The 23,280-nt window shown below is 37.8% G+C and overlaps 2 protein-coding genes and 1 pseudogene across 2 annotated transcripts; 2 read left to right on the top strand and 1 right to left on the bottom strand.

The window, feature by feature from the left end:
• The first annotated feature begins 13,972 nt into the window (after positions 1-13,972).
• Positions 13,973-16,890, top strand: LOC9314660 (annotated as a pseudogene).
• Positions 16,891-17,435: 545 nt separating this feature from the next.
• Positions 17,436-17,804, bottom strand: LOC9316488. Its single transcript, XM_002878546.2, has one exon. The coding sequence runs from the start codon at positions 17,751-17,753 to the stop codon at positions 17,463-17,465; it is 291 nt and encodes a 96-aa protein (XP_002878592.2). The 5' UTR covers positions 17,754-17,804; the 3' UTR covers positions 17,436-17,462.
• A 1,346-nt stretch (positions 17,805-19,150) lies between these two features.
• On the top strand, positions 19,151-23,272 carry LOC9316487 (crossover junction endonuclease EME1B). The gene is made up of 12 exons (XM_021028632.1): positions 19,151-19,516; positions 19,713-19,880; positions 19,981-20,045; positions 20,269-20,427; positions 20,500-20,650; positions 20,746-20,855; positions 21,520-21,695; positions 21,770-21,824; positions 21,918-22,036; positions 22,464-22,553; positions 22,641-22,755; positions 22,882-23,272. The coding sequence occupies exons 1-12, from the start codon at positions 19,261-19,263 to the stop codon at positions 23,065-23,067; spliced, it is 1,650 nt and encodes a 549-aa protein (XP_020884291.1). The 5' UTR covers positions 19,151-19,260; the 3' UTR covers positions 23,068-23,272.
• The last annotated feature ends 8 nt before the right edge of the window (positions 23,273-23,280 follow it).

The raw sequence follows: 23,280 nt of genomic DNA, 5'->3' as shown, positions 1-23,280 counted from the left end.
ATCTTCGGGATCTCAGCAACGGAATCGAAGTTCCGCCACTCCCATTGAAAGGGATCACTCTCCAAAGCCCGTATCTTCCTCTCCACCCGAGCAATGCGAGCCTCGAGTGTTTGCCTTTTGAGGCCCAGCCGCTGCCTCTCTTCACATAAGCGACGGTGCTTGTCGGCGACCTAGCATAAAGATGAGTGAATAAAATGAAGCAAAAAGTTTTTGAGTCAAAAACTTTAAATATTTACCTTGTCGATGAAGTCGCAAGCCTCTTTCTTCTCCTTTGAAGGGAAGTGAAAGACGGCGTGAGGAAAGAGAACGCCGGCCGGTTCAAATCCGTCGCCGGACAAGAAAAGTGGGCTGCCGGGATCGATGGGGGCTACTCCTTCGTTTTCCATTCTTAAAGTATTTCTCAAATAAGATTCTAAAGCCATGCTTAAATAAAGCTTAGAAGTATGTAAGCCTTTATTTATAATGATTTAGGGTTTGTCTTGGAACCATAAACCTAATAATGGTAGTGTGCCCGAGTGGTTTAAACCATTTTTGGAAATCAAGAAAAAAAGCACTTTTTGCATTAAAGACGAGCCGTTTTCCTTACTTATAAGAAGGGAAAGCGCAACCGTCGCATTAACTACAAAAGTTTCTAAGGCCCAAGCCCAGTAAGTTTATCGAGTTGACTAAACCCGAAGTGGGGAACTCGCTTAAGCCGAGCTCAGTTCTCGCATACTAAAGAGAAAGGTCTGATCAGCCTAAAAATCTCAAAAGCATTGCCACAAGGCCACAAAAGGTTAAAAAGCGGACTTTGCAAACCCGCATATGATTTTAACCAAACCCCCTTGGGTCACAACCTAGAAAGGTTTAAAAGCCTCCTCAGGCAAATATCTTGAAAAAATAATAAAGCCTCCTTAGGCCAAAAACAATAAAGCCTCCTTAGGCCAAAAATAAATTAAGTCTTAAAGTTAAAGGGACAATCCCCAATTTAAAGTGGACGCAGCCACTACGGAGTGATCTCCACCTCGGAATCCGGCTCAGTAACCAAAGTTTCATTCACCTCCTTGATTGGTGCTTGATCAGATGAAGCTCCCTGATCACCCTCCGCGGTACAACCAACCTCCGGAGTGACCTCTGGTACCATAGGAGCTGCAGGCGGGACAACGTCTTCCGTCTCACTTGAACCTAGAAATAATGATTCCAGTCAATCAAAGGTACAAGGTAAGAAAAAGGTAAGCCACAGGAGCCAAGCGTTACCTGCCCAGTCTAAACCCGATTCACTGATAGGAGGTGATTCAGTAAAGAATGCCTCGAAGTCAAGTGGGTTGAAGGCCGAAGTGGGAAGAGCTGCTAAGCGACTCCGTTTTTCAGAGAGGTTAGTCGACAGCTCGGTCCTTTCTTGCTCCTCGGAGAAATCTGCTTCATGGATTTGGTCCAGCAGAATCAAGTTGCTTTCGTGCTCCTTGATGTCTGACTCCAAGTCCGACCTAGCCTTCTCAGTCTGCATGAATCGGATGGCCCCTTGGATCAACTCCATCCCGCGTCCCTTAACCTCTTTTCTGGCTTTTGATGCCGACCTCGCCAACTCGGAGTCACGCAATTTGGCAATCGCCTTGCACTTCGCGTTAAGCTCGATGAGTTGGTTGTTCAGGGAATCAGCGTTTGATTCGGACTCTTGAAGCCTACCCTGAACACCAGAAAACTCTTCCTGGAGCTTGAAGTTCTGGTCGTACTGACCCTGCAGCTCCCCCTTTATCTGCGCAAGCTCGGATGTTAAACTGTCGACCTTGTCCTCCAGATCATGCTTGGAGCCAGCAGAAGAATTGAGTTCAGCCTCAAGAGCTGAGAATTTCTTCTTCCACATATCGATCTCCTTCTCCCGTCCGATGACCAACCCTTCGTAATGTTCGATCATGTCGTTAAATTCGCTCTGGGCCTGACATTATACATGAACCAAGGATGGTGAGTCAGTTCGCAGAATGGCAATGCAAAAAAAAAAAAAGAAGAAAAGAAAACGGAACCAACCCGAGATGAGTGGTAAGCGTGAAGCAAATAGCGTTCACGAATTGCAGGGCGCCATTTGTTGAAATCTGGCAAGATCGAACCCGAACGGGTCTTGAAGCATCGGAAGACGCTGCCTTCTGTCTCCATAGCTGCGAGGAAGGAAGAATTGTAAAAATTGGAATTTTAATAATGACAAAAAGTTGAAGTATGTAAATCACCAAACCTGAAAGCGATTTGACTTGAGGGACAAGAGCAGGCTTCAGTCTCGAGGGAGCATCTCGAGATTCAGAATCTCCACTTTTAGGGGATGCACTCCGAGCAGTCTTTTCACTGACGGGCTTGGAAGAAGAAGACATGTCGACAGGTCGGGGAGGACCCATTGGTTCAGCAGAAGGGGAGGATCGAGGTGAACGGTCAGTCCGGGCCCTTGATTTCTCCCTTCGCGGAGACGAGTCATCACGGGACGACTTGTCCCTCTTCTTACGAACCAAATTCTTAAGTGGTTCGTTGCTGAAATCGTCTCGGGGAGGACGAGGAGAATCACGACGGGGAGACCGCTCCCTCCGAGGAGAACGCTCGTCGCGGCGCTCGCGACGAGGCGTTAACCTATAAGCAGCAACGGATCTGGCTCCCTCGGAGCTGTTGTCATCAACCAGCAGGGTCCTGCTGTAATCTTTTTTGTCAATGGCGGTTGCAAGGAACGCCTTGTTTTCATCACAAGCCTCTGCTATCGGCTTGGAGAGCTTCTTACGCTGGGCAGCGAGGGCCCGAGCTGACATTCCCTGAGTTGAGGGAGGAGGCGGAAGACGATGAAGTAGATTGGGAGGACTCATCCTGAGTTTCCGGTTGGCCTCGACAAATCGGTCGAGGGTAAAAGAATTCCAAAGGGTTTCCCCTTCAAGGATTGTTTTGAAGAACTTGACAAATTCTTCAGTCGGGAGAATTGAAGCGATGAAAGCTGCAAAATGAAACAACGAATTCGGTTAGTAAAAAAATAATAATAAACAATACAGGAATATACGACCTAGTCTCTACCAGGTTTCGCAGACCACTTCGATGGGAGTACATCGGAAAGATTCCCAATCGAAGCAGGAGTTTTCTTAATCAGAAACCAAGGATGGTGCCAGTTCTCATCCTTGTTCGGGAGGTGCGAGATGACGTTTCTATTGGCATTTGGATACGCCGAGAAGTACCCAGTTTTCTTTGATGAACTCCTCACGCTTAGGAGTTCATTCAGCTCGGGGACTCCGATGACGTAGCCAGCCTCCGCCGCAACGGTTATAATCCCGAGGATGGTTCGGAGGAGATTGGGGGTTAATTGAGGCAAGGCGATCTCAAGAGCCGCCAAGAATCGAACTAGGGCTTCGGGAAGGGGGAAGGTCAATCCGCAGCCCTTGAAGTAAATTTCGTAAACACAGAAGTAGCCGGCACGGTGGTTCTCAGGAGATTCCGTAGGGTCGGCTATTTGCGCCTCCGCTATAATTCCAGGAGAAATTTGACAAAGCCCCTTCAACCGCTCAAGGGATTGAAGAGTACAGGTGGATTTGTAATGGGGACCGGCGATATCGTTAGGGCGAGTGCATTCGTCATTACTAGAACGCTTCTCGTCATAAGACGGAGATTCGGGTCTTTCAGAATCAGAAGTCATCGAATAAAAATGAAAAATTTAAAATTCCGGCGAAGAGAGGTTTTGTGAAGAAGGAGAAGAGAGAGGTTTCGATTAAAGTATAAAAGTAAAAGAAGAGAGTAATGGTGAAAAGAAGTTACCTCAAGCTAATGATGAAACCGCCTCGAAAGTTGTGTGGGAAGTGGGAAGGTTTTTCCCGTTTTAATAGTAATTAATCAATATACGGTCATAATGATGACAGATGTCACTCGGTTAAAAATGGCTAGTGCCGAAATTAAAGGAGTGATGAGATTTTCGGCGGGAAATCAGAAAGATTCTCGAGCGCAATCTTTGGCCACTTGAGCATTTAAAGTCCTCCGAATTGGAATAGCACTTCGAAGAACTTGGGGGGCTAATTGTTGGTGTCGGATCCCGCACCAGAAGTACGAGACCAACCAAAGATTGCCACGTAGTCAAAATAATGGCCCATAAAGGATGAAGCCCATTGGACCCGTGAACCGAAGGGACGGTCGAAGTGGTTGTCACCACTTGAGAGTCCGAAGTGAATGTACTGGGACACGAGTTCGGTGTAGAAGACACGGGTAAGTCGGTTCAAGGACGCTTGGGCCAGAAAAGGCGAGGCCCATGAAGGTCAGAGTCAACTCAAATTCAAACGTTGAGCATTAAAGTCGAAGAATCAAAACGGACACATTTAAGAAGGAATAATTGTACTTAATTATTCATTTTAATGTCATTTCTCTATGTATAAATATAAAGGCCAATGGCCATGTAAAGGGACCTTCCTCTGAAGAGAGAAATAATATAGCAATTTTCGTATCAATTTACAAGTTTTTATACGTTCATTTTTGTCCCTCAAGAATAATCTTTCCCACTTAACAAAATACTTGAGTGTGTGAATCCGACATCCACAGAGATGTGATTGGTCTCTGATACAGTACACGAACTCAGCCTTGGTGAATCACACACACAAGACAAAGAACAAGCTTATTCTCTTAAGAACACTTAAAGAGAAGAAGTAAGAAAATTCGGGTTCTTTATTGATAATCAAATGTGAAAAATTGTACATCTGCTGCAGGGGGACTTTATAAGAGTCCTTCAGCTAGCCCTAGGGCCGAAAATAAATGCAAAAACACAAAAAAGGAAGCAAATAAAAGCAAAACACAAAAACCATTGTTTTTAGAAAGAAAATAACTAAATAAGGAAACTACTTAAACTCTCTTGAGGAGCACGCTTTGATGACGAGTCTAGCCGTTGTGTGGGCTTATTGGACCTACAAAGATACTATAAATTGAATAAAACTTACCGGGATGCGTTTTAGGCCCAATAGACGTTCTCTAAGTCACTTCTTGTAGTACTCGCTGACATACTTCAGGAGTCATATCTTGTGCTCGTTTACTTGTTGGTTTCTTGAAGTAGGGGCCTTCCTGGAGTTCCTCTTGAGTATCTTGATCAGTGTCTTGGAGCTCTTCCACGTCCTTGGTGTCTTGGTCTTGATCTTGACTCTCTTGATCACTCTCGGAAGTGAAGCTTGTCTCGTACGTCTCCTGCAGCTCTAAAGTCTTCTCTTGGCTTCTAGGGGCTTCTGGACCTGTCACAGAAGATTTCATACCTTGGGGAGTAGTTCGTTCAAGACTCATTTGGATGAAAGCTTCAGCAAGCTCTTCTTCGGCTATTGGATCATATCCGGTTTGGGGTGCTACGGACCAGTTTATTTCCTCCAGCTCTAAGGAGCTTAGAATGTCTTGCACAGCTAAATTGAACCTTTTCTTGAGTTGTTTAGACTTTGAACGTGTCATGGGACCTTCTCGGACTTCTGGTAAAGGATGTAGTGCAGGATGTAGTTCAGCAGTTTGGTTAAAGTCGATGTCCGCATCATTCCCTCCCTCTTCAGAAGGTTTTGTCCTCAAAACTGAATCTCCTGGATCATAAGCAGACAAGTTAGCGACATTAAACGTATGGGAAATTCTTACCTCACTCGGTTGCTCAAGACGATAGGCATTATCGTTGATCTTCTTAAGGATCTTGAATGGACCGTCGCCTCTTGGTGCTAGCTTTGATGCTCTTTGCGTTGGAAACCTCTCAGGCCGCATATGTAGCCAAACCCAATCTCCTGGTTCAAATAACATTTCCTTCCTTCCCCGATCAGCTTTGCGTTTGTTGTCGGCGTTCTTCTTTTCCAAGTTGTCTTTGGCCTTGTCATGTAACTTCTTGATGATTTCTCCACGCCTTAAACCATCTTGGCAAACCTGTTCTTTCTGAGGCAAAGGTACTAAATCCAGTGGCGACAAGGGGTTAATTCCATAGACTATCTTAAAGGGAGATAGTTTTGTAGCCGAGTGAACGACACGATTATAAGCAAACTCGATAAAAGTTTGAGAGTATCTCTAAGTAAGGTTGAGAGAGTTCGGTTTACCACTTCGGTTTGTCCATCCGTTTGAGGATGACAAGTTATAGAGAATAGAAGCTTGGTACCTAACTTTCTCCAAAGGGTTCTCCAAAAGTGACTCAAGAACTTGGTGTCACGATCAGAGACTATGGTCCTTGGAATTCCATGGAGGCGCACCACTTCCTTGAAGAACAAATCCGCGGTTTGAGTCGCGTCATTGGTCTTGTCACACGGGATGAAGTGTGCCATCTTGGAGAACCGGTCCACGACAACAAAGATTGAATCCTTGTGTCTAATCTTAGGTAATCCTAATAGAAAGTCCATAGAAACATCTACCCAAGGGGCGTTAGGAATAGGTAATGGTAAGTAAAGACCATGAGGATGTAACCTGGATTTGGCTTTGTGGCAAACAATGCAACGGGCACAAAATCTCTCAACGTCTTTCTTGAGGCGGGGCCAGAAGAAATGCTCCATTACTACGGCTAAAGTCTTGTCAACACCAAAATGACCCATCAAACCTCCACCATGCGCTTCACTAAGTATCAAGTCTCACATAGAACCTTGAGGGATGCACAACCGCTTGTCCTTGAATAGAAACCCATCTTGCAAGTAGAATGCTTTGTAAAGTCCTTTGCCATGATCTTTGTAGCACTCTCCTAGTTCTGGATCATCCTTATACATCTCCTTGATATGCTCAAATCCCATCACCTTAGCTTCCAAAGTAGCTATAAGGGCATATCTCCTCGACAAAGCGTCAGCTACCACGTTCTCCTTTCCCTTCTTGTACTTTATCACATATGGAAACGTCTCAATGAACTCCAACCATTTGGCATGTCTCCTCTTAAGCGAAGTCTGACCCTTAAGATGCTTGAGAGTCTCGTGATCGGTATGGATGATGAATTCCTTGGACAACAAGTAATGTTGCCAAGTCTCAAGAGCTCGAACTAAAGCATAAAGCTCCTTGTCGTAGGTTGGGTAATTCAATGCAGCTCCACTTAGTTTCTCACTAAAGAAAGCTACGGGTCTCCTCCTCTGATGTAGTACAGCTCCAATTCCCAAACCTGATGCATCACACTCTACTTCGAACATAACTTCAAAATCTGGTAAGGCTAAGACCGGTGCTTGTGTGAGCCTCTCCTTCAATGTGTTAAAAGATTTATCTTGAGCTTCTCCCCATGTGAAAGGCACATTTTTTTTTATCACAGCAGTCATTGGCGCATCCACTATACTAAAATCTCTGACGAACCTTCTGTAGAAACTTGCTAGTCCATGAAAGCTACGAACGTGTCCAATAGATGTTGGAGTAGGCCATTCACAGATTGCCTTGATCTTCTCTTCATCAACCTGTAGGCCATGTTTACTTACTACAAAACCTAAGAACACACACTTGTCAGTACAAAAGGTGCACTTCTTCAGGTTAGCATAAAGGCCTTCCTTCCGAAGCGTTTTTAAAATCAACTCTAAATGTTGAACGTGATCAGAATAGCACTTACTGTAAATAAGTATGTCATCAAAGTAAACAACAACAAATTTACCAATAAATGACCTTAGAACCTGGTTCATTAAACGCATGAAGGTACTTGGTGCGTTAGTTAGCCCGAGTTGGAGTCGTCGACCATGCGGGTACGAATCGGGATACCGAGGCAGCTCAAGTCTCTCCGGTTAGACAAGCCACGATCTGATGTCGAGGCGTCTTCCTTCTTTCCTTCTCTCTCTATCTCCTTAGGTTTTTTTTCTTTTGTTGTACTTATGTGCCTGGATGGCTTTATCCGATTAGACAAGAATGTTCTTTATTTCCCTTTTTAGTATTTGGAATATTTTAACTTGAAGTGTTTTTTCTTATTCCGAGGTGTTCTTTTAAATAACACTTTAATCTTCCGAACCGTTTTAAGTACCAGTGTTAAGTTAACTGGGTTTCTTCGAATATGACTCAATCGTTCTCGGTTGCGATCCGATCCGATCTCGTCGACAAATAGCCAGTACTTAGAAGCGAACTGGGGCACCAGTGTTAGGGTTCACTGGGGTTTCTGAAGACAGAATTTCAATCTGGTATGGATTTTTCCGACCAGATTCTGTCTCGGATGGATATTTCATTGGAGATCGTCTCAATAAATTGCAGAGTTGCAAAGGTGGTCCTCCAAGTGTCGTCAACCTAGAGCAAAACATCAGTAACACAAACATGGAGACTCACGAAGAATTCAATGCATCTCATGCAGAGCTCATGTCACTGTTTAAAGAAATAGGATATGAACGTGGAACCAGAAAAACGGGTTGTGATGGAGAATCAAGTCAAACGAAGATTAATCTAGAAGATTAAAAATATTTTAATAATTTTTCTTTCATTTTTTCTATGGGTTTTAAATTTAGTTTTTGATTGTTTTTCCTAGCTCAAAGCTAATAAATTAGTTTTGTTTTTGCTTTACGTTTTACATGTTTTATGAATAATAAAGTATGTTCTAATCCCCTTTTCTTGTATTATTCTCTTGTATTTATAGGTCATACGCTTAAACGAGTTGTATTCTCGAGGTTTAGAAAATCTTACACAAGACGAGTTGCTAGAGCTGTACAATCTAGAAGACGAAGAGTATATAAATATGATAGTGCAGCCTTTGATGGAGTATTACAAGCGTTATTTTTCTAAACAACCAATGGCGACCGAACGAGGATTGGGTTGGCGCAACCTTGAAAATCAGATTCATAATAACCCGGTACATTGTATGAACATGTTAAGGATGCATCCAGAAGCATTCAAGAACCTATGCACAACACTGGAGCAACGTTACAACTTATGTAGTACTGATCATATCAGTATTGATGAGATGGTAGCTATATTTCTCGTTACATGCTCCCAGAATGATACTCTACGGTATGTTGGGTTGTCTTTTGGTCGTTCCCAAGAAACTATCTATCCAAAAGTTTCATGTTGTATTGGATGCAGTGGAGAGTCTTGCATGTGAGTATTACAACAACCGAAACCAATATTTGTTAAACAAAGAACGGTTTGTGCGGAGGCGAGACACTCTTTCCTTAATTCTTTAATTGCCCGTAGTGTGACGGCTTGACGCAATCAGAATCCCAGGATACAACCGCACCATCTTCTGATTTGCAACACTCAAAATCAGAAGCCTAACGAACTCTAGTAATGTGTGTACTCTCAGACTCGATAACTAGAGAAGAGAAGAAGAAGGAGATTGTGATCTTTTTGATCCATATGTCCATGAGATAAAAATAGAGAGATGAAGCCTTGGTTTTATAGTCCAAGCTCTCAACACTATAATGGAGCAATAAAGGTGAGAATGTTATTGTTATGAGAATGAATTCTCAACATCAATGCCATTGACTCCATCACCTTTAATTGTTGTGAATTAATTTTTGTTGTTACACAATTTATAATTCACATTAAAGGAGATAATTGTTGACTTAATCAACTTACACATTTGGGTAATTAACAATTATCATTTGGGTTATAAGCCCATTTCCCAAATCTCAAAATCTCAAACCCGGTCCGGCTCGACACGAGACAACACGGCTCGGCACACATGCCTGGTTTGGATTTCTCCTTTAACTTCCGAAGTGCGACATTTGATCCTTTAGTCAAATTTCAAGCTATCCAAGCTAGCCACTTCGGACCTCCATTTCTCATTCAAACGAACTTCAACTTTGAAAGTTACCCGAAAAAGTAGTCTGGCGCAACTAATCAAAATAAGTTCCAACAGTTACAAGAAGATTCAAGATATTGGCCTTTCTTCAGCGGATTTGTTGGAGCACTTGATGGAACGCATGTCAAGGTAATGGTCGGAGGTAGTGATGCAGTTGGGTATTGGGATAGGCATGGACAAACAAGCCTAAATATAATGGCCATATGCGATTTAAACATGATCTTCAAGTATGCATGGCTAGGCGCAGCTGGTTCCACACATGATTCATTGGTGTTACAGTACGCAATGCATGGAGATCCTATATTTCCCAAACCTCCTATAGGTAAATATTATCTTGTTGATTCTGGTTATGCAAACAAGCGAGGATTTCTAGCTCCATATAGAGGAAACAGTAGAGAAAATATCAGATATCATCTTTCAGAATTTGATGCTGGTGCTCCGAGGAATAAAAAGGAATTGTTCAATAGGTGGCATACATCACTGCGTTCTGTGATTAAAAGAACATTCGGAGTTTGAAAAAAAAAATAGAGGATATTAGACAATTTGCCTCGTTATGATGTCAAGACTCAGAACAGAATTGTGCATGCTACTATGGTTCTCCACAATTTTATTAGGCTTTATAGAATTCCAGATGCTGATTTTGAAGAAGAAAATATCACTGTTCGAGATAATTGTGGGCGACGATTTGCAGATGAAGAACTTAATCGACTCGAGGAAGAAGAGGCAACAACTGATGGCCAATATATGAATGACATACGAGATGAGATTGCAAATATGTTATGGAATGTACGTCGTTAGTTTTTTTTTTAGTATTATGTCATGATTTTTTAATTATTACCATTTATTTAATCTATTTTACTTATTAATTTTTTTAAATGTCATTCTTATTAATAATTTTTATTTTATTTATTTTTATAATATATACTGCATCTGGTACATCATAAACGTTATCAGTCAGTTGTTTTAAGAAAAATCTCAACTCATATTTCTACAGCAAATTAGGGAGATTTACTCAGATGTTATACATTTTATATGAAATTACCAGAAAGTACATATAGATCTTTTTTTTATTACTATCATATTTCGGGTATATTTTTTATACCCAGCGTGCCCCTGTTAAACGTTACAGGAAAAAACGTAATTACAAAGAATGCCATTGCCACGTCAGCAAAGCCGCGTCGCCACGTCAGAAATCGCTGACGTGTATTAATGAACTCAGCCGTCAAGCGATATAGCGGCAATGACGGCTGAGTTACGGTATGTTGCGGCTGATTTAAGAAAAATGGCTGAGTTATGAGCAAACGGCTGACTTACGAGTATAACCCAGCCTGGAGTTACGGCTGACTTACTGAAATCTGTCTGAGTTATGATAAAATGGCTGACTTTCGAGCATAACCCAGCCTAAGTTACGGCTGAGTTTTCACCCGATGGTTGATTTGTCAAATTTTTGGCTGAGTTATTGCTTCGACACAGCTGACTTAACTTTCTCCGGCTGGCTGAGTTATCAAAGACGGCTTAGTTATGGGATGACGTTACGGCTGATTTATGTTCGAGTGTCATAAATCAGCCGTAATGAGCTGGATTAACGGAAAACTCGGCCTTATAACGACTGACTTAGTAGCGAGAGATTAATTACTAGAATAGCATGCAATGACGGCCGACTTATTAAACGACACGGCTGAGTTAAATATTTTTGGTTGAGTTACGACAGTAAACGGCTGAATTTGGCTGCCGTTTTTTCGTTTTTTAATTACTGTAATAGTATTCATGTTGCGACTGAGTTAAAAATTTTTTTGATGGCTGATTTACATTTTCGTTTGGTGGCTTACTTGCCACTTCATCAATTAAAAAATGTCGTGGATGCAACATTCCATGTCATCATTCCATGTCATCATCATCAAAGGACAAAAAAATAGGGCCAAATTTTTTCAACTCGTCTTCTTCACCTGAGTTTTTCACATCACCGGAACTTCCAATTCCTCATCGTCTTTCTCATTCTTCTTCAAATTTCTTTCATCCTTCTCCCGATATGGTTGATCCGGTTCCGGTAATTGGGTATAGAAACACAAATACATATTTAACACCGATGAAAGAGGGTGTAGAGTTGTGCAGATAGATGCGGAAACAACGCACGAAAAACTTGTGAAGTTGGTGCTCGATGATAAAGTAAGACGAAATGTTGCGTCTCTTATTGTTTCACGTCAAATTTACATGTCACGGCTGAGTTATATGCTTAAGGGAAGACGAAAAGTTCGGTCAATTTACATGTCACGACTGAGTTATATGTTCCAGGGAAGACGAAAGGTTCGGTAAATTTACATTACGGCTGAGTTATATGCTTAAGGAAAAATGAAAGGTTCGGTCAATTTACATGTTCCAGCTGAGTTATATGTTCCAGGGAAGACGAAAGGTTCGGTAAAATTACATTACGGCTGAGTTATATGTTTAAGAGAAGACGAAAGGTTCGGTAAATTTACATATCACGGCTGAGTTATATTCTCCAGAGAAGACAAAAGATGGGTGTAAATTATATGTTACGGCTGAGTTATATGCTTCAGGGAAGACAAAAGGTTCGGTAAATTACATGTCACGGCTGAGTTATCATTCAGGGAAGACGAAAGGTTGTGTAAATTATATGTTACGGCTGAGTTACATCACGTTACGGCTGAGTTACATCACTTTACGGCTGATTTATAATACAGATCGGAAAGCAACATTTTTTTGGAGAAGACAATATGAAATTTATTGGTCAAATAACAACAATCAAATTAAGATTCGTAAAAATATGTTTGAGGGATACATAGGAGGAAGACTAAACCGTATGAATCAAAACATAGATAGAAGTAGAAATATCTCCAAATAGATCGATTGAGAGGAAGATTAAACGAGAGACATGTAAAATCAAAGTAAAAGAGTAGCTATTCTTGATTTCAACTCAAACCTGTAATGAATCATGTAGAATTCCATAGATCTCTTTGATTTAGGTTTTGATTTTTGATGACTTTTTTCGTGAGAGAGGTTGCGAGTAGATCTGACGAAGCTTTTGATTTGGGACCCTATGACAAGCGTTGTGACTTTGAGGTCTAGGAAGATCCAGCCAAATCCTGCAATTTGAAGATCTCTGTCAATGTTATACCCAAGTTAGTTACAGATTATTAGATCTAAAAGCTTTTCTTTGATTTGGAGACAAAAAAAGAGAAGAGGAGAAATACCGTTAGTTTGAGGAGTGTGAGATTGGTGATGTGGATTAATGACATGGATAATCAAAATTTTATTTATTATTTTTAATTAAAAACGAATTAAAAATTATTAATTAAAAAAAACTAATGAAGGGTGTTAATTGTAATTACACAAATGCTCAAAACATATGAGTAATTTTTAAAAGATATATGATATTCTAATAATAAACATACTTTTCTATAACATCTGAGTAAATTTTTCCAGCAAATTATGACATCAAACTGCAGTTTTTACCACATAATTTTTACAGCAAATTACATCAAATTGCAACATCTATTGCAACTCAATTTTACTAACGCGTGCTACGAGTCGGAGCCATAGTTTTGATAGTTAACAGAAGTATGATTATACTATTGTTTATTGTTTTTTCTTCTTAAAATTAAATTAACTCATCTCTATATATGTTTCTTAATGCATCAAATTTCTTTCATAATTTCTTAGTGTTTTTAAACTAAGATATGTATATAGTAGTATCATTTTCAATTTTATCATCAACACTAAATATAATAACCATAATTTCTAAGTTACGTCCTTTTTTGGTAAGGATTTCTAAAATCTTACGTATTTTTTCCTAATCATGGAAGCAAGCTTTCAAGAGTTATTTTTGTTTTATTGAATGTTGTGGTTATATATCATCGTCGATAAACTCTAGACAACTTATTTAAAGAGTAAATTGTAAAGTAAACAATTTATTTATGCTACTTAATTAAATTGGGTTATGTAGAATACGAGAAATAATTTTAAAAAATGTGCTAAAATTTGAGTTATTTTTATTTACGATTTTGTCACTTGATTATTTTCTGAATAATAATTTTTTTCAGATCATTTGCGTCGTTAGCGACCATAGAAATTCTATAATTAGATAAAATCAAACGTGCTAGATTTTAAAATACCACGTGAAATTCTTATAATATTATAAGATTGTACTATGTGACAAGTCCCAATCTTATTATTAAAAACAGAAAAAACTATGTCCCAATCTATTACAATAATAAAAATTTTACAACAATTTCAAAAAGTTATTGCCTTACCCTCCTGGTCTTTCCTTCACTGGCAATAGATGAACAAAATTATTTTTCTATATAATACAATGGTCAAAATTAGATTCTCAACACAAACCTTGAAACTCTCCAAATAATAGAAATGGTTACAGAGAAGAAGATAGCCACAAAATCAGTCTTCTTGTTCTGCTTCTTCTATTTCGTTTTCTTTGCAGAAGTGGTAAGATGCGCAAAACCTTATTACAACCTTAAGCAAAACCTCTTAACCGAGACAGACGCTATAATAACAGAGACAGTAGCAGAAGCAGTAGTAGAAGGAAGTCATTACGTGAAGAACACGGTCTCGCCATGTCACTTTACGAGCTCGAGCTCTGATTCTTCTCTTCCAAAGAAAGACAAACACGAGAAGCTCTCAGCCGTGGCGACACTATGGAGAGAGCGTCCTCCTACGTCTTACTGCATCAAGTTCCAGTCTTTAGCGACGTTGTTGAAACTCGTGAAAGATGGGAAGTATGAGTCACGTCCTTTCACCATCGGTGGATACAATTGGTATTAAAAGTCTCAATAACATATTTTCAAGAATCTGATTTTTTATATCTTTTTTGACTTTTCTCACTAATCACAACATTTGCCTATCAATTAAAATGTTAAAAGGACGTTCCTAATCTACCCGAATGGCAACAAAAAAGATGGTGCGAATGGTTATGTTTCGCTTTACGCAAGAATCGATAACTCAACTCTCATCTCCGATCCAAAGGATGTGTATGCAGAGGTCAAGTTCTTCGTCTACAACAGAGTCTACGACAAGTACTACACCTATCAAGGTAGGTAACGTATTGATAGATTGTCGATGACTGATATTTAGTTATTTATTATACATCTTATTTATCCGGTTTAAAAAGTGTTGTTACCTTGCTATTAGACCTACTTCAAGTTTATTGCTATGTTTGAAAAATGATGATATAAGCTTTGTGAATTTATTAATCTAGGGAGATTAATGCCTAAAACGTTCTAATTACAGTATAACCTCTATAAATTAATACCGGGATAGATTCAAGTAAAATTATTATCCGGGATCCAAGATCCGTTTGTGTAAAACGAAACATGTTACAATTTTTTTTTTTTTATTCAAATTTGGGACTATTTCATATAAGAATATGTTTTACCCGTGAAATATTTAAACTTTGAATAAAGCTTCAACGTGATAAAAAAGTATTGACGAAATGTTACCATTTATGGCAATATGTCTTTCCGTATGTTTTAAAGATTTCGAGATTTTGTAGTATAAAAAGATTTTTTTTTTTTTTAATAAGTATAAGAAATCTAAAATTTAGCAAAGTTGAGATTTGATAGTTTCCAAGCTAAGATTTTGTAGTGTTCCAAATCTAAGATTCTTAGATTATGAATGGATTACTTACGAAATAGTTATAATGTGGCCAGATTTTGGTTTATATACAAATATGGTTATAATGTTTTTCTTTGAAAAGTTAGAACTCCTCCAAAAAATAGGATTTTAAGTATTCGTAACATATATAGAAAGGAGATTATCTTATTTATTTAAGTAAAAAATTTATGAAAGATGTAAAGATTTTGTAGTTTTGAATTCGAGATTCTTGAACCAAATATATATATTTTATCATTTAAATATAAACATAAATATAAATATAAATAAAAAGATTGTTTACCCATCCACTAAAGAAAATTTATATAAATGTATATAAAGAAATATAAAAATATAAAAATATAGTAATATAAGATAAACAAAAAGTGTATGTTTTTAATTATTAATGGGATATATGAATGTATTAGACTAATGACAAATTCTATAAATAGTCTAATAAATCTGAAACCAAATCATTGTGAGAGCGACACATCAGCGTGGCAATCTTGTTAAGCAATCTTGTTAATAACACATGATGGTAAGTTTTTTTTTTTAAAATGTTTCTCTATTAATATATTTTTGATATTATTAATTGATAGAGATTTTATTGTAACCGGAAATGTTAATTATTATGTAAATCTTTTGGGTCCAACAAAAAATGAAAAAAATTATTGTAGAAACTGAGGCGAGGAGGTTTCATTTGTTCAAACCTGAATATGGAGTTCCATTATTTCAACCGACGTCGGTGTTCTCAACGCCGACAACCGGATACATTTTCGATGGAGAACAATGTGTGTTTGGAATTGACATCTTCGTTGCTCAAACCTTCAAGGAATGGGAAGTTTTCTCCTTTGAAGAAAACATAAAGACCCCATTTACACATGGAAACTCACCAAATTCTCAACTCTCTATAGTGACTCTTACACATCCGCCCCATTTTCTTCCGGAGGAAGTAGCTGGTGATTTTCTCTGTCTCTTTCTATGTTTTAATTATATCTATCTTTCAATGTATTAATAAGTAATGTTAATGAAATAGGGTGTTGAAGGTGTATCCAAATGGAGATGGTTATGGAAAGGGCAATTCATTGTCACTCTATTTGCTGAGTGATTCTAATGAAAATGCTTATGTTCGAGCCAAGCTAAGAGTTCTGGACCAAATCCGATCCAACCACGTCGAGAAGCTAGGTCAGTGTTCTCTCACTATTTATGTGTCCTTTAATTTTGTTAACAACTAAAACTTTTCATTGAATTCATTTATTTTTATTTTGATGGACAGTGGAGGGATGGCCTAATGCAACAACTAATAATAATGGATGGGGTTACGAGAAGTTTGTATCACTTGCTGATCTTAAAGATGCATCTAAAGGTTTAGTGGTGGACGATGCGATTAAGGTTGAAGTCGAGTTCATTGGCTTCTCTAAAACAGACTCCACCTTAGATGTTTTCTATTAGGATTTGGTTTCAATGTCCTAAATAATAATAATTAAAGAGTTTCTAACTCTTTCCTGTTTTCAGATTTGGGTTTTATTTTGTTAGTTCCACTCATAATGTGACCACTTTTGTTTCTGTAAGAGCTTCGAAGATTTAATAAAGAGTGTTTCCCTTCTACTCTACATGAAAATGATCCTCTATAATGAGATTCTGTCAAGATAAATGGTTAGAATTATCATTTTGAAAAGGCATTTTAGGAATAATCTATCACATACATACCAATAAACTCATTACTAATTGATTTTTAATTAAAGCATATAGTTTCTCATGTGGTATAAGAACCTAGTAACCAAAAATAGGTGTTATGGATCTATCGAGAAAAAAGAAAGAGGGATTCGATTCGAGATAAGTGTAAATTTTATGATTTTCTCTGTGTGTATGTAATGATGACTTCGTTGATACTTGTGTATGTATTGTTGATTTTGGGATAGCTTTGTTGTAGAAATGAGCTTAAGAGAAAGTGGCCTTCCGGAAACATATTGATGTGATGACGTTGGTTGATGATAATTTCACTAGAGCCAACAATCTTCATTACTTGTAATTTTATTATATGAAAAACAGATTGTAATTTCATTCAACCAAATATAAAAAGATAATTATATGTAAAATACATTTGACAAATATTAAAATAGATAATTAAATTGTCATTCTTAAGAATATCAAAACGAAGTAAAATACTCTTCAAATTGGCACTTCAATGCAATGAGTATTTGACTGTACAGATACCCTTCAATAGAAAACGAATGTAAGGCATGCTTGGGAAGATGATTGGCCAACACAAATCAGAAATTGTGCTTACGGTTTCGCAACATTCTTTCTTGATCTCATGGACATGTCCGTGTACAATGCCCTTTATGCTCTCGAGACATTCATGTGGTGGGTGTTTAATTGTCTGCCAACATGCGTTAGGATCGATCGGTTGAGCACTCGAACAAGGCCAAGTTATCAAAAAAACAAGAACCATGAGCAAAAAAGTTGTCTTCATCGTCTTAGATGCAATTTTCTTTATCAGCTTATAAATAAATAAGTGAATTTAGTTTGTAACACTTCTGTTATTGATGATGATGATAATAATGTCGGCTTTTTATAGTTGTTCATTATTATTCTTCTTCAACTTTGGAAAGTTCTATAATTCTTTACTCCATGGAAAATGAAGAACAATAGTATAAGATTCACATGTCTGAAAATTGAAAAACAAAAGGGAAATTGTTAAAAATGCCCCTTTTGGTGTGCCCTTTTTCAAAAATGCCCCTTTTAGATGTCCATTTTCAAAAATACCTATTTTTAAATCTGAAATTTTTATAAAGTTTTATTAGGTTTATAAGGTACTTATGGATTATAACTACTACTTGAAGACTCGATCCAAGTATTTATAAGGTTTTATAAGGTGTTTTTAAAGGTTTTACAAGTTATTTTAAAGGATTTTTAAGGTTTTTCAAAGGTTTTACAAGATATTTTAAAGGTTTTTAAAGGTATTTAAAATACATTTATAAGGTATTTATAAAGTATTTATAAGATTTTAGATACATAGAAATGTAGTTTGTGTATGTTTTAATAATGTTACATACATATTTGGGTAAATCTTATATTTTTAAGAGCATTTTTATAAGGTTTTAAAGAAGAGACATTTTTGAAAAATGGCATTGAAAAAGGGGCATTTTTGCAAAAGCCCCAAAACAAAATGGTAAATGGTAACAAATTTTGACCAAGTAAAAAGATTCCTCTTCATTTTATTATTCCTCAAAAAGGTCACCAATTAAAACTAGTCCTGGACGTTCGGTTATCGGTTCGGTTCCATTCGGTTTTGGTTCTTGCGGTTCTAAAATTTAGTGTCACTTCGGGCATTTTGAAATTTTGGTTCGGTTTCGGTTCGGTTCCTGTTTTTTCGGTTTTAAAATTTATTATCCATTTGGTTATTTTGCTTTGAATATTTTCGGATATTTTGGTTTTTTTAGATATTTTTGGATATTGTTGGATTATTTTTGAGTATTTTTACTATTTTTATATATTTTTCAAGTATTTTTGATTATTTGATCTATAATAACTAATATTTTTTAAAATATAATTATATTTCGGGAATTTTCGGTTACCCAAAATATTTCGGTTCGGTACCGATTCGGTTACGGTTATTTCGGTTATAGAATTTAGTATCCATTCGGCTATATTTTCAAATTTTTGGTTCGGTTCTGTTCGGTTTTTTTGCTTCTGTTTCGGTTCGGCATATTCGGTTCGGTTTTGTCCAGCGACTTTTGTTAACTCGTCTAGTGTGGGCCTCTTATTGGGCCATAAAAGCGAGAATAGTTCGGCAAAATCCAGTGGCCTTTTTACTTACCAAACCCGACATGGTCAAGTATGAAGATGAACCTGTAGCCAAACAATGCTTAACCTCTCCGTATCGTCGTTATCGGCGATTACGAATTCGAACCATCATCATCATCATCATATCTTCCTCGATAATCCCGCGCTCCTGCGAAATTCAAATTCTCTCTTCCATGAAGGATCACATTCTCATCTCCGACGGAGAAGATCAGGCTACTCCACTTCAATCACTTTCGAAGCGTGCTCGAAAAGATCCCATCTCTGCGATACTGATTTCGGATTCAGATCCGACACCGCAGAAGCAACTGCCGGAATCTTCTTCCACTCCTTTGTTCGTCCCTGATACACCTCTTTCCGATGATTTATCTGTCGTCAAATGTTCCTTTGGTTCTGGAGCTTTAGCTTCTAACCGCGAAGACAAATTCTCCGGTATGTTAACGTTCGTCCTCGGAATTTTCTCGATTCTCAGTATTTAGGTTTAGTTTCAGCATTCACTGATACCGGAAAGTGTTCTACTAGTGAAATTTTGTGATTTCTGGGGAATTTAGGTTGCTGGTGTTACTTGAATCATCAGGTTGAACAATGATTCCCTTACTTCTCCATGTTTCTTTTGGAATCTCACTAGGAAAACGGATAATATCTCTGGATTCGGAGTTTGAAGACAGTCCTCGACCTAAATCTTCGAAGAAGTATGAATCCGTGCTTGCTGGTTTTAGGGAGCCACGTTTTGGATTGGAAGCTGGAACCAGTGAGGCATACTATAAGAATACTAGAATAACTGAGACAAATTTAGGTATGCTTAACCAAATTATTCTGCATATGTATCAGTGTATGCGTGATGGAACTTCATTTTTATTGTCCACGTGTAAATGCTGGTTGCTGTTTTCTTTCAGATGATAATACTAATTGGATGCATGAAGTTAGTTTTCGCTCTTCGCAGACTAATGATACTATCGAGGTACTTATCTGCAATAAACTAGTACCATATTGTTCATCATTGATACATGATTAGGAACCTTGACTCTATTCCTTGTGTGATTTTGCAAAGCTGTCTTTTAGAGGATTTTACACTTCTGGATTCTCATAGTGTGTCATTTGTTTGTGTCTTCAGAGTTCAGGTTGTGCTGCTGTTTTTCCTTTCATTTTGTTTCGTCTTACTCTTTTTTTCTAAATGGTATCAGGTTGATTCTGACCAAGAAAAAGAGGATATAAGCGTTGAGAAAATGGGTCGAAAAAATAAGATCAGAACTACAACTCTTCCAGGTGAGGCATTGCCAAAAAAGCAGCTGTCGAAGGCAGACAAAACATGTGCAATGGAGGAAAAGAAGTTAAGAAAAGAGGTAAGTTTTTTGTAAGTAAATTTTTCTATTTTTTGTTTCCTGATCAATAGTTAACTGGCTTCCATCATCCAGCAAGAGAGATTAGAGAAAGCAGCCTTAAAAGCAGAAGAAGCTGAGCGTAAAAGATTAGAGAAGGAAAAGAAAAAATGGGAAAAGGGGAAGTTAGCCCTTAAATCTATTGTTGCCGAGATTGATACTAAAGTGGTTGAAGGATCCATTGGAGGTAAGGAATTTCTCTATTCTTTGTATTACTCTTAAATATATGATGATGTTTGCTCTTTTGACTCTCTTTTTTGTTTCATATAAATGTTAACATAGGACTTCTGCTTTCAAGGTTCTCTGAGAAAGGCATTACAATCCATGTAGGCCCTAATCCAATTGAGAGATCCATTGTGTGGACAATGACAATTCCAGAGAGTATTGCTCCGGTACAATTAATTCTCAGTCACTTTACTTTTTTTCTTTTTCGAATTTTTTTCTAATGTTTATAAACTTGCTTGCATCCTGAGTCTCACAACTGACATGTATGAAAATTAGTTCTTAGAATCCAGAACTTGCAACTAGAATCAGCTCCCCCAGTCTGGTCCGTATCCTTGTTTAATGTCAGGATAAGCATGTGTTTCAAAATTTCTTTGACATTTGGATCATACTCTTCTGCGTTGCAAGTTACATATCTTCGTAATTTTAGTGGTGGTTGTCAAATCTATGATTTCATCTCTGGATAGTCTTCGAATGGCAGGAGGTTTTGAAAAACTATTTAAAGTTCATGGTGCTCTATTCCTTGTGTTTCAGATCCATGCATTTTTTTTTATCAAACTTACTTTGCTTGAGTGTTTTTCTTCAATATTTTTCTTGAACTTCCATCTTTAAGAATGAGATAATTGTTTCTTAGAAGGAGATCGATCAAAGAGTACTTCAGTACACCTGACATTGAATTGCGTTACATATTATGAGATATAACAAAAGAAATGAAACCCTTTTGCTATGGGTTCAAAGGCCTTTGAAGATCAGTACTTGACTAAACCTATATGAATCATCTGTATCCAGTATCTTATTTTACTCTTAATTATCATCCTCTTTTCTCTGTTGCAGCTTTTTCCCCAAGGGCCGAAGATTCCTTATGTGCTACTTGTATATGAAGCTGAAGAATTTTGTAATCTTGTTGCTAATGAAAAGTTTCTAGAAAACATCTCAAGAGTTCAGGACCGATACCCATTTCATACGGTGTGCTGCCTCACCAATAAGTTAATGTCGTACGTAAAGAAAAGGTGTGTTTGATAAAGTAAATTTGTGTTATATTAAAATGTTTCCATCATCAAGCTAAATAAAACCAATCTTCTAGGGAAAAGGAAGAGTACAAAAACCCGGGAAATTGGAGACGGCCTCCTATCGATGAGGTAATGAGCATCTATTTAGAGGAAAGCCTGTTTATTGCTCCTATGTTTGTGTCTTTAAACATAATTTTGGGGCATTTGATGTGTATTACACAGGTACTTGCAAAATTAACTACTCACTATGTTAAAGTACATTCCAGACACTGTGTAGACGAGGCTGAGGTGGCTGAACATGTTGTTGGCCTAACAAGCAGTCTAGCCTCTTGCCAATTTAGGTACAAAAATCTACTATTTTGATTTCTCTTACAAAAGACTTTATCTCGATATGATGTTGGATGGAAGCTTTGATTTCTTAGTGTTGATTTCTTTCCTCAGTGAATCCCATTAGACCAATCAAACCAATAACATCTTGATAAAAACCCGTGAAGCCTAAATCATATGCATCTTCACGTGTTTAACAACTTAACGAAATAAAGATCTCACATTGGGAGCTCATCACAAAAAATGGGCAGTAAGGCTCGTCTTGAAGTTAAATCTATAAAGCCTCTTATAGTCTTTAAATCATACAAGGCTGAGTACCGAATGATGATCTGGAAGATCAACACTACGTAGAACTGAGATGATAGATAAACGTGTGGCTGATAATGTATTTCTCTGCATGATTTAGCAAAACTAATCATGGCTCTACTATCTGATGCACAGGAAGAAGTTAACTATGTTCTCAGTAAGCGCTAATGGTGCATTAGTCTCCAAGGATTCAGTTGACAAGCACTTGATTAAAAAGAGTCCATGGTAAAGTAAAGTAGAACCATTTTGAAAATAGGTTGTGTTTTAGTCTCTTTGAATCTGTTTAATAAGTAAAAATATTTTGGTCTATAGGTTAAAAGCGTTAGTAGCAATACCAAAGGTGCAGCCACGATACGCTTTAGCAGTGTGGAAGAAATATCCCTCCATGAAGTCTCTTCTTAAGGTTTATCTGGACCGTAACAAATCGGTAAGTAAAAACATGTGAGACATACTTGGATTTGAGTTTCTTAGTTTGTTGTTTCTAACGGTTTCTGAAGCAAATTGTGTTAAACAAATGAACAGGTTCTTTTGTGTCTTTTTTTTTTCTTTTCAGGTTCATGAGAAGGAGTTTCTACTAAAAGACTTGAAAGTGGAAGGTTTAGTGGGAGGAGACATAAGGTTGGGTGAGGTTTGTTCAAAGCGGATATACAGAGTTCTCATGTCTCACAATGGAGCCATTAAGACTGATGACGTCGAAAATGGTGCTGCTTTCTTCACAGTTTCTCCAGGTGTTAATTAGAGTCGAAGAACTTCGATTCTTTTCAAACATGAATGATAAAATAAAACCATTTTAACAACACTAAAATTTGTGCTCTCTTTTTGGATCGGTTCGTATTCATTTTGGATAAGTTCGACTGGTCCAACATTATCAGGTTTGTCTTAGAAGTATTTTATTGTACTGTAGAACCGAAAAGTAAACCACAAAAAGAAAGGTTCTTACTCCAGTTAAACA

This window comes from Arabidopsis lyrata, assembly GCF_000004255.2.
Source record: "Arabidopsis lyrata subsp. lyrata unplaced genomic scaffold ARALYscaffold_4, whole genome shotgun sequence".
NCBI classification, from domain to species: Eukaryota; Viridiplantae; Streptophyta; class Magnoliopsida; order Brassicales; family Brassicaceae; genus Arabidopsis; species Arabidopsis lyrata.
The sequence above is the reverse complement of the archived record's forward strand: the minus strand, read 5'-3'. Positions and strand labels throughout refer to the sequence as shown.

Excerpts from the sequence above, each read along its gene's own strand:
- LOC9316488 (XM_002878546.2), bottom strand. The coding sequence starts at position 17,753 with ATGAAGACAACTTTTTTGCTCATGGTTCTTGTTTTTTTGATAACTTGG.
- LOC9316487 (XM_021028632.1), top strand. The coding sequence starts at position 19,261 with ATGAAGGATCACATTCTCATCTCCGACGGAGAAGATCAGGCTACTCCA. Across the intron at positions 20,428-20,499 it reads AAAAGAAGTTAAGAAAAGAG|CAAGAGAGATTAGAGAAAGC; the intron begins GTAAGTTTTTTG and ends TCCATCATCCAG. Across the intron at positions 20,651-20,745 it reads GGTTGAAGGATCCATTGGAG|GACTTCTGCTTTCAAGGTTC; the intron begins GTAAGGAATTTC and ends ATGTTAACATAG.